At 38.2% G+C, this 12,055-nt stretch overlaps 1 protein-coding gene across 8 annotated transcripts in view; it reads left to right on the top strand.

Annotated features, from left to right (window-relative positions):
* Positions 1 to 12,055, top strand: part of SHISAL1 (shisa like 1) — a 95,519-nt gene that overhangs the window by 35,010 nt on the left and 48,454 nt on the right. For all 8 annotated transcript variants that reach the window (XM_032446442.1, XM_032446429.1, XM_032446441.1 and 5 more), the window contains one exon: positions 5,330 to 5,543. In XM_032446442.1, coding sequence (XP_032302333.1) covers positions 5,330 to 5,543 — 214 coding nt within the window. The remainder of the gene's footprint in view (positions 1 to 5,329; positions 5,544 to 12,055) is intronic.

Here is a 12,055-nt window from a genome sequence, read left to right as displayed (position 1 = left end):
TATATAATCAAATTGGGCATGCTGAAAGTTCAGAATGATTTTGTTTCAGTGTTATCACAGTGATGCACAATTTCAGAATACATGGACATATATTAATTGTACTAACTGAGTAGGGAATGCCTAATAGAGGGAGAAGCAACATGCAGTCATACAGTCAGAACATCCTTTCAGACCACTGTAATGCCTATTTTTACTCTCCAGGAATACTGATAGTTAAATTCATATAATGGATTGAAAAGTACATCAGGATGGCATCAAAGCTTATACTAGCAAGCAAAATTTGATATTATTTGCATGTTACAGTAATTATCCTTTCAATTAAATTATGGATATTTACATGGTAATTGTCAGAGACTCTCAAATGATTGGTGTTGTGCTAAGTAAAATGTAAATATGTGAATATTTGTATAGATTTATCTGGAAAGCTTATAATGATCAGCCAATCTGAAAACACAGATACTTGAAAAATTATGTAACTAAATTAGAAAAAAATCAGCATTGAGCACTTTAACCATGAACAGGTAGGGAAGCAGCAGCTTGACGTATATTGGCTGTTTACATTTTATGGTAGACTGGATAAATTTTAAGTTGAGTTCAAATCAGTCATTTGAAGCATGACAGACTATTCTCTGGAAACTGGCAGGAACAGAGATAGGAGCATCTATATCATCAACCTGTTCAGTAATGCCTTTCAAAAACAGGAAGAGAATTTGCACATGCAAATCCACTCCAGAAACAGCTGCCATCTTTGCAACAGACAACCCACAGCCTTTCAGCTACATTACTTTTATCCTAAGTATTGCTGTAGTGATAAGGCTCTTTCACACTCAGGATTTAAGTTATTTTCAGGGGAAAAAAAATACTTTGTAAAACATTATATTATAGTTTGTTCTAGGAATCAGAGATCCAATAAGCAAATACAGCAAGTGAAATGATTGATTTATTGTAAGCTGTGTAATGCTTTTTCACAGTGTACTGGATTTGGCTGGATGGGATTATTTTTCTTTCCAGCAGCTTCTGTGGTGCTGTGTTTTAGACTGGTGACCAAAACAGAATTCATAACACACCAATGCCGCAGCTGTTGCTGGACACTGCTTACACAGCATTAAGGCATTTTCTGTTTCTCATTGGGGCTGTACAGCTGGACACCCTGAACCATACTGACCAAAGTGATATTTCAGAGAAGATAATGTCATGCCCAGCCATAAAACTGGGACAGGAGTTTGTTGTTTTTTTGTTTTTGTTTTTTTCTATAATTACCATTGCTTGGGGAATGGAATAGACCTCTCCCCACTGGTGGTGCGTGATTGCCTTCATGTCACCAATTTTTTCTCCTGCTCTTCTTCACAAATTAAACTGCCTTTATCTCAACCCACAAGTTTTCTCACTTTGCCCTTCTAATTTTCTCTTCCCCCACCCCTCACTAGGAGGAGGAGTTTATGAGCAACTCAAACAGCACTTCATGCTTTTTCTTTTCTATTTATTTTAATCACTAACACACATTTTACTATTTAAGGGTTTGTTTGGGAATACATTTTATTAGAAGCTTAACTCACACTCTGACCCAGTGTTATCTTCTATTCTCCCTCCTCTCTGTACTCAGCCTTCCCCATCTTTTCATCCCCAAAGTCAGCTGTGTTTAATTTTCCTTCTAAAATGGTCAAAGAACCTGTCTAGGGATCGGAGAACATTTCACATGCTGATAAGTAAACTACTTTGCAGTAAGGAGTAATCTAAACCTTCCAAAATCCTGGAGCTTTCTAAAGTGTTCTCACAATGCAGTTTCTCTCTCAGCACTGGATAGTTTCAGAAGCATGGAAGTATTCCATTGCTTATGAAAAAAAGAATGAGATACAGTTATAACAACATGCACAAGAGCCATATACAACTCAGGCCTAACCTCACAGGGCTGTTGTTCTCTCTCAGTAGTTTAACCTGGCTTTAATTTAATTTACCCAAGTTAAGCTGAAGGAATTATACATGAAAACCAGTAGTTTTGCTATCCTATTATTTTCAAAGCAAGTTCTAGCATTTTCTCTTAAAATGTCCGAAATTTGAAACAACAATCTATATTAAACACTGCAAAAATTACTAGGTAGTTGAAGTAATCTAACACTTCTAAAGGAAAAGGGCATCATACAAATAAATAAATAAATAAATAAATAATGACACCTACATTTTACATGTATATAGAATCATAGAATCACAAGGTTGGAAAGAAACTACAAGACCATCTAATCCAACTGTCCTCCCATTACCGTAGCTACAACAAACCACTAAACCATCTCTCATTGCTCCTCATCCAGACGCCTTTTGAACACTGCCAGGGATGGTGACTCCACCACCTCCCTGGACAGCCACTCCAGTGCCTGACCACTCTCTGAGAGAAAAAGTTCTTTCTTATGTCTAATTTAAACCTCTTCTGGTACAACTTGCAGCCATTTCATCAGGTCCTGTTTGTTGTCTGGTAGAAGAAGCCAAGCCCCTCCTCATCACAACCTCCCTTCAGGAAGTTGCAGAGCGCAGTGAGGTCTCCCCTGAGCCTCATCTTCTCCAGGCTAAACAATCCCAGCTCCCGCAGCCGCTCCTCATAAGACTTGTGCTCCAGACCCCTCACTAGTTTTGTTGCTCTCCTCTGGACATGTTCGAGGGCCTCGATGTCTTTCTTGTAGTGAGATGCCCTAAACTGAACACAATATTCAAGATGCGGCCTCACCAGAGCTGAGTACAGCGGCATGATTACCTCTCTGCTCTTACAGTTTTGCACTATTTCTAATGCAAACCAGGATGCCATTGGCCCTCTTCGCCACCTGGGCACACTGTCGGCTCATACTCAGCCAAGCATTGACCAACACCCCCAGGTCCCTTTCCTCTTTAAAGTCATCCAGCCACTCTGCCCCAAGCCTATAGCGCTGCATGGGGTTATTGTGGCTGAAGTGCAGGACCTGGCACATGTACTTGTTCAACCTCATCCCATTCACCTCAGCCCAGCAATCCAGCTTATCTAGATCTTATCTAGATCTAGATCTTGTAACAGGTCTCCAGCTGGACTTAACTCCATTAACCACTACCCATTAGGCACGGCCCTCTAGCCAGTTTCTTACCCAAAGAAGGGTATTCCTGTTCAGGCCACATGCAGCCAGTTTCCCCAGAACAGTATTGTGAGAGACTGTGTCAAAGGCTTTGCTGATGTCTGGGTAGACTACATCAACAGCCTTTCCTCATCTACTAGTCTGCATGAGAAAATACCAGTCTGGTCACACAGTCATAGAAGGAAATGAGGGTGGTGAAGCACAATCTGCCTTTCATGAACCCATGCTGTCATATGTCATAACATTAATCTAATTGTATATCAACTTAGGGTGATAAATGAAGACATAATGAGATACGTATGCAGGTTGCTCTGAAAGATATGGCTCCTTCTTATTTCTGCAGAAACTGTAACAAATACAAAGGGCGCACAAAGACTGTTTTAGGAGGATAACTGCTGTAAGATCTTCAATCAGTAGAAACAGACACAAGTGGAGATAGGAACTTTCATAAAAAGTGAATCAGATTTTATAGACATTTGATTGTCCTTGGAGGCCTTCATCTATCTCGTTCAGTGTTATTTTTTTTCCTCAAGAAATCTGTGGTTACAAAACCTAACTTTGCATTCTAGCCACACATCCTATTATCAAAGAGGACGTGTTTCAGGTAAATGAAAAACTAAAATTGGCATGAGAGGATGCAAATGAATTACTGCACTGATTTCGTGAAATTCTCATGAAATTTTTTTAGGCCTTAGTTTAGCTAAAAAAAAAAAAAAAAATTTAGACTGTAAAAAGTTTAGAGCGGTTCTCCTTCATTCAGAAGGGAGTATGTGACCTTGTTTTCTCTTAGTTTAATGCTTTGTTCTATGCTCCCTCTATACACATAAATAAAGAAGTCATTTCCACTGCAATGATCATTAAATTTTGACTAGGCCCACAGTAAAAGAATGTGAGAAACCTAAAAATAATAATGAGAAAACACAATTTCCAGTGAACAGGAAATGTGTGTGGAGAGATGCTGTGTAGTTAAGCTCAATCAATGCAAGTCATTATAGGTATCCTCATGTACTGATAAACAGATACTAAAATCATACATCAAGTTAGTAGAGTAGCCAGCCTAAAATGGGCAACTTCAGTTTGTAGTTACAGTTGTGTAACTTCAGAAAGCAAAGTTGCCCACAGCATTGCTGTGTCTGTGTTCTCTAAACAGAGTAAAAACATTTCACTACCACTTGTGCATTCAGATTCTCAGCATCTACATTTTGTTCTATTTGGAATGTAAGGCCTTTGGGCACCCTATGGTACATATAGCCTTTAGTAGTACAGGGCCTTCCACAAAAATGAATCAGTTAGAATGGTGGTGGTATATGGAGCTTTTCTTGTACAAGACTTTTCAGATGTATAAAGAATTCACATGTAAGTGATAAACAACTATGTTGGAAGGTCTTTCCTTGCTGCCTTTCTGCACGCATGGCTTCCAGTTGCTGGTAACAATTAGGGTTCCTGCAGTCTTACCATGTAGCTGTAACCACAGTGTGCCAGTCACTGCAGCAGTCAGCTACATTCAAAGGGTGTAGATGGCCTTCCTTTTATGTCTTTTTTAGGAAAAGTGATGGTAAAATCATTGTGGCAGTCCTGGAAAAAAATGTTCTCAGAGGTGTAATAAACACTTTACATGAGAATTTAATAAGAAGATCTGTAAGAATTCCCAGGAGTAGTTGTATTTCTATTAGTTCTGTCTCACTGCAAATTCAAAGCTGTTGAGATCTGTTAAAAAGTTTTGTACTTCCCATAACTGACAGAATAATCCTTACTGAAGAACTGCCTTCACAGTGGAAGAGAGATTTCTATCAATAACAGTGTCCATAGTTGAAGCATCTTCAAACTTCTGTTGCAATTTTTACATCAGCTTTTTGTTTTCATGAAGTCATTGCTGGAAAATCCAACATGAATATTGTTGGGTCTTTGTGGATATCTATATGCACGCTATGAAAATGTTTTCCTAAATACTTCTGTGTTTCTTGGCATGGAAGGCAGTTCGTCTCTTCCCTTGAAATCAATGACAGTTATCAGAATCACAGAATCATAGCAGTAGTAAAGTAAAAAAAAAAAAAACCAACAAATTCTAAATGCTATGTTTTTCAGTATATAGTGTTATAATGTTGAAAGTTCTGAAACGTTAACATTTTCAGAAATCAAAGAACAGCTGCTTAAGCTTAACCAATGAAAACCGATAGTTCATAGCATACTGATGACAGAAATGACTCACCACTCTAATACTGTTCTTTGTTTTGCAGTGTTGTCTGCGCATTTTCGGGTCTGCGAGCCATATACAGACTACAAAGGACGCTACCACTTTGGTTTTCACTGCCCCCGTCTTTCTGACAATAAATCTTACATCTTTTGCTGTCACCATAACAACACAGTATTTAAATACTGCTGCAATGAGACAGAATTTCAGACTGTTATGCAGATGAATTTAACAGGGAATGCAGATGGATATATGCATAAGTAAGTACTTGAGTTTTAAGTGCTCTTAACCAAACTGTTCCTGGTCTAGTAATGTAGTCTGAGGTGTGCTTAACGATGGGAGCATTTAAAATAATCACACACAGAGTAAAATTGCTGAAAGGTTTTTGCTGTTACAGGACTCTTAAAAGAAACTGTATTTTAGCTTTGCTTTAGTGTATACTATAAACATTTTTTGGACAGTATGTAAGTAAAAGCTGCATATAAATACAAGAGATATGAAGATATATATAAAAGTTACAAATGAACAGTCTCTCACCAGCTTCAGTCTTATCTGAACTATATTTAAATGTACATCTGTAAAAATAAACCAAAACCACGTCCATGGGGGAAGAGGGAGGGAGCTGATCTTTTTCCATGTCAGCCCTGTATTGAATCTCTTATATTTCACATGTAAATCTCTTGTAATCTCTGACCTTAGGGGAACAGAATGTATTTGCTTATATGCCTACACTGTGCGGTCTCCTTGCCTGTTACCTCAGATACTTCCATGTCATTCTGGGACCTATCCTTAGTTGGCTGTGTTTTGTTGGTTGTGTTTTGTTGGTTTTTTGGTTTTTTTTTTCATAAGAAGCTAATCCGTGGCAAGCAGATGTTTGTTACTGATTACTTATTTATGATGGCAAAATACTCACTTGTGATCTGTCTTGTATTAGTATTTGATATTCTGGCCATACTAATCCACTGTGATTTCTCTTAGTGCAGCCACTTTCAGCTGTTGTAAACTCCCACAGTCAAATTCTGATCTCTCTGCTTTACTCTAATGTTTTATTCTGGTATCCAGGCCCACCAGGACAAGAAAGGGACAGATTAAAGACTACTGGCATTCCAGCCTATTGATTTTGGTTACTACAGGGATTTCAGTGTTTTGTTTTCTGGTACAAACCTTGGTCAGCTTGTTGTCATTCATCCATATGAGACAAGGTGCAGAGCTGGAATACTGATGTTTGCTCCTTTAGCTTTTAACTGCAGCAAGCAGCAGCCAACTCAGTGTTGTCCTCCTTAACACCTCTCCTACAGCTCTGTCTTCTGATGTTTGAATCTTGTATAGATATAGAAATTGCTTACTGTAACTTAAAAGGTGCTAGCAACAATCACATAGAATAAAGGAGCCCGTAGTGTATGTACTGTAAAAGAGTGATACTTGCAAAGTAGTCCCTGGGATGTAGAACATTTCTCTGCCACCTGCCTTGTTGTTTACATGTCCATTCACATGTGCATGTATAGACACATGCTTGCACCAACAGAAATAAACACAGAGTTCTTTCTGATTCAGGGCTGCGAGGTGCAAGCAGTTCATCAATGGGAAAGAACGTTATTTGGTATTCTATGGGATACGGGATCTTGCTTTAATTAAAATACTTAGAGCTTAGTGTAAGCATTATTTTAGTTTTAATCCAGTAGTCACTTCTTTAAAAGTCACTTCACATAGTTGTGATAGAGAAAAGGCTATCTTTGTAGTGTTTGTTGGTATGAGTTGTTGAGAATCACCCAGAGAATGCATAACTTATATACATCTTTAGTCCAGAATTTCTTGTGGACATTAGTTATGTGCTGATCAAAGATGCAAAGCAAAGGTGTGTGTGAATATGTTAAATACAACAAAGAGCTTTTGGAGATGGCCTCAAGTTGCGCCAGAGCAAGTTTAGGTTGGATGTTAGGAAACAATTCTTTATAGAAAGGGTAGTTAGGTACTGGAATAGGCACCCCAGGGAGGTGGTTGAATTGCCATCCCTGGATGTGTTTAAGAGCCATTTGGATGTGGTGCTTCGGGATTTAGCAGAGGGTTGTTAGAGTTAGGGTACTAAGATTAGGCTGTGGTTGGACTTGATGATCTTCAAGGTCTTTTCCAGCGTGGGTGATTCTCTGATTCTATGTAGTTTAGAGAAGTGCATGAGTTAAACCAGTGTTGCCATTTTGTAACTTCCTGAAATATTACTTCTGATAAATCAGAAAAATGAAGATAAGCTAACTGTCTATTAAAAATCCTCCAGTGTAAAGAGACAGAGAGAGATCTCCTCATCCTGAGCTCACTGAGATTGGTAGAAGACTTTATGATTTTAATGTGCTGTAGAGGATCAGAAAGAAGTGAAGCCTAGATGCCTCCACTTAGGTCACTGTAATAAATATCTTAACACACTCAAACTTTATTTAGCGTATGTAATTTAACTTTATTTGGATTCCAATACATCCAGGTTTCACTATACTGTTACAAAGTCAGCTATTTGTTTAAATCTAATTTCACACACCACTGCAAAAAAAATAATTCTGGTGAAACCTATTGTACTGTGGCTGGAGAGAATGAATGATTTAAGATATGGCAGTAGCAACGAACTGAAAAAAAACATTATAGTTTTAAGGGAAGAGTGATTCATTATTATTAATATTTGGTTTATTTTTCCCCTTTGCCATTCTTGTGATCATCAAAACATATCTCTTGTTTTATCAGGCCATTGAGAAGAAAAATTAATGAAGTCATACATAATTCTTTTCTTGTGACATAACTGAAAAAACACATATCTCTTCTATAGTCATACAGAGTAACCATAGCAGGTTTATTTACATTACTTACATTTCCATAACTAAACAACTCTGCATTTTAGTAAGCGCAGAATACTGGTCTATATCTTTGCAATCACACAGACTAATCAGTTTGTAATATTTTTAGATGTTAGCAATTCATGTAGTATAAAATAACAGAAATACCAGTGATGTCTAACAAATAAAAAAGGTTCTACTATCCAAAAGTTTTTCTGTAACCCTTTGTCCAATAAGTTATTTAATTACTCTTAAAAATAGTATTAACCTGATTCTTGCATTTGTCCTCTCTCATATTTGCTATTTTGCATGTTCTGATGGGAATCAGCAGCAGTGCTGTGTTAGGAGTCCTTGATCTGACACAGGAACAGCATTATGGCAGTCTGTAATGCATGCGTGTTTTTTCTTATCTTTTATTCCAGTTTTTCAGAGTTGAATGGCTTTAGCACAGCACACTACAACACTGCACCAAAAGCAGTGTGAGAACAGAACAGCAGTATATTTCTCCATGTGCAACATGTCCCCTGCAGAGCTGGCATTTGGTTAAATATCTCCCAGAAAATCTTCTTTACAAGAAAGCAAAGCTAAATACATAAAATTTTCATTTCCACCACCAACTGTTCTAAAAAGATGTAATTTAGCTGGGAAGACCTCTTAGGTACTGCATCATCAGTTAATTCTTCAGGAAAATAGAAGATGGGACAAACATCTTTAGGTATTTCCTATTTTAATGTGCATGTAAAAAGTACTGAGGTTTCCTCAGTAATAGAAGTACCACAGAATTTGAAAGGAGGTGAACTTGCATTTGCTTGGGGCAACACTTAAAACGTGTTACTACTGCAAGTAACAGTCCTTTTTAACTAGAATAGGGAAAGAAGCATTTTCCATGGCCATCTGCCCACATTTATACTGCAGCTGTAGAATCCTGCTCACAATTGTTTTGATTTGTTGAGTTTTTTTAAGCCCGAATTCCTTAATGAATTATTTTCTGTTCATGTGCAGCATATAAAACAAAAACAAAAACAACAAACTCTTCTGAAAAACAGTGTAGTCCAAAACCTGCCTGCCATCTCAATCAAAAAGTTAATAAATCAGATGGAAGGAATTGCATGGGCAAAAATAATAACATAATCTGTCTATTTTCACTTCTTTGTAGGGGTGTCAGAGAAATCTGTGTAGGATTTTGTACATGGAATTGGAGATTCCTCGGAGAGCCCAATTCAAGGCTTCTTGAAGCCAGAGTGAATCTTTTCATAAGTAGGCTCTGCATCAATTCTATAGCATATATACACTCTATTTCTGTAAAAGCCAAAGTGCTTTGAAATAAAGAGCTCCTAAGCTTTTGTGGTGGACCCATGAACTATTCTGTTTCATGTACGAGCTAGGAGGTAATGATCATGTAACTTTACTCCATATTCAGTTTTTCTGTCTGTGGGCCTGCAACAGCAGAGGACTAGGCAGCATGGCCTTACACTTAAGCCTTGTACTGAAGCCAAAAGCAAAGCTCCAAAGACACCTACCAGGAGGGTGGGTGAATTAGGATGTGAAGACAGGCTTTTCATCCAGAGAGAGGGAGGAGGAGGCACAACCGTGCCAAAGCAGCCAATTAGACTTGACTGTCCCTGTGAAGGAACAAACTCCAATAATTGGAATCTTGACAGATGTGGAATCCATTCAGACTTATTTTTGATTAAAGCTTCTGCACAAAAGTACAGGAAAATCAAATTGCAGGGTGAAACTTTTAAAATTAAATCATTCCACTCAATGAAATGGGAGTGAGTCCTGAGTGCTGAATCAATTCCCAGTTCTTTGCTCTGTCTCTGGCCCTACTGTTATTCAGTGGTACAGAAGTAAGGTTGTTTATTATCTACTTAAGGTATCTGCTCAACTTGTAGGGAAGTTTTAATTTTTAATGTAGTTGGTGAAGATCAGCAAAATTAGTATTTTCTACCAACTCAATAGTGTGAGAAACAAAGTGTATTAAAATGCAGCATTTCTCTCTTTGTATGAAGCGCGCTATTCTATTAGTTTTGCTTGTGATCTTTCACAAGGCTCCTTTGATAGTGATGCTGTCCCACTGTCTGTTAAGTTAAATAAGGCACTCTTTCATTTCTGTACTTGCGAGGAACAGATGTTATTTAGAAGGAGCAGATGGAGAATTCGTATATAGCATGATTAATAAATTGTTGCTTTAAATTGGAACACTCAAAATAACTCTAATTTTCACTAACCAAAATTCTGATGGGTAAAACTAAATGCCTGAAATAGCAATGAATTCTTCTGGGGTAACCGTAAGAAATGTTCCTCCCTCTCAAATTGCTGCCCAAACGAAAATAACATGTTTTCTAATATTTCCATTCTTTCTGTGGATCAAACACAGCTCACGTCTTCGTAACACAGACCCTGTTGGCAGTAATGGTGCAGAAGGGCAGGATTTGTCACAGTGGATTTCTTTACGACTTTTGAGTTAAGGGCTCTCATGAGCACTATGCTTTGTCTACTTCCAATCTTTCCAGGAATTTACTGAAAAGTTTGGAATCCTGGGCTAGCATAATCCTGCAGTTACACAGAGAGGGCCTTTTAACAGGGCCTTCTGATCAAATGCAGTTCCCTGAAAGTTTCCCAAGTGTCTATGAACAAGCATGGTTGAGCTGGCGTTAGATTCTCTATGTAAACTCAGGTCCAAACAGACGGGAGTATTTACATAGTACTATTACTTTGAGATCATTTTCCCCCACGATTATTTTCCTAATGACATTTTTTTATTAGTATCTCTTCTGCTTGTTTATTTTCATAGTCTCTACACCTATTTCCACATTAGCTCTTAGGTCTAGATCAGTGTTCTTTCCCATACACCTAATTGTTTCCTTCCCCCTCTGCTCTCACTTCCTCTTCCTTACTCATAATTTCTAATCCAGACTGTACTTACACCTGGTAGTTGTCATCTTCTTTTAGTACTGCATCATCTGTGGAGCTTCAGAGCTTTTTCCCCTTTTTGATTTCCCAGTTCTCAACCTCCTTTCTTTTCTCTTTTCTTTTAATAACTCTACTCATCTGTCTTAGCTATAAAGTTCTGTGTACCATGCCAGCAGCTGATGATTTTTACTGCCTTTACCCATATACACCCTATAGCTACATCAACATGTACATACAAATGTAGTAATAATTTTTCTTCCCGTTGAATGAGTAATACAATAAGATCTTGTCAGTATTTTTTCTTCTTAAATTTAGTACCCGGAAACTAATGGATCTTTAGCAGTTGTGCTTGAGAGACTATACCTGTCATAGCATCTGCTGCATCCAACAATAATTAGTCTTAACAGTGAAGGCAAGTCCAAGTACAATAAGCAACTTTTAAGACTGGAGGTTTGTAATACATGTCAGCAGTTTTTTCATGTTTTCAATAGTGGAACCTCTTCAGGGTCAATGATTACAACATATTTTCATGTGGTTATCCTCACTCATATATGTCCAGAGAAGGGCAGTGAAACTCGTAAGGGTTCTGGAGCACAAGTCTTATGAGGAGCAGCTGAGAGAGCTGGGATGGTTCAGCCTGGAGAAGAGGAGGCTCAGGGGAGACCTCATTGCACTCTACAACTTCCTGACGGGAGGTTGTGATGAAGAGGGGCTTGGCTTCTTCTCCCATACCTCAAACATGATCGAAGGAAATGGCCACAAGTTGTACCAGAAGAGGTTTAGATTAGACATAGGGAAAAACTTTTTCTCTTAGAGAGTGGTCAGGCACTGGAATGGCTGCCCAGGGAGGTGGTGGAGTCACCATCCCTGGCAGTGTTTAAGAGGTATCTGGATAAGGAGCTACAAGATATGGTTTAGTGGCTTGTGGTAGCAACAGTAATGGGAGGGTAGTTGGACTGGATGATCTTACAGGTCCTTTCTAATCTCGTGATTCTATGATTCTATATAAACACCTTGTTGCTTCCAAAGGAGTTACTCTC

The sequence above is a fragment of the Coturnix japonica genome, chromosome 1 (assembly GCF_001577835.2).
Source record: "Coturnix japonica isolate 7356 chromosome 1, Coturnix japonica 2.1, whole genome shotgun sequence".
NCBI lineage: Eukaryota > Metazoa > Chordata > Aves > Galliformes > Phasianidae > Coturnix > Coturnix japonica.
Note: the sequence above shows the minus strand (reverse complement) of the source record. Positions and strands in the feature narration are given on the sequence as shown.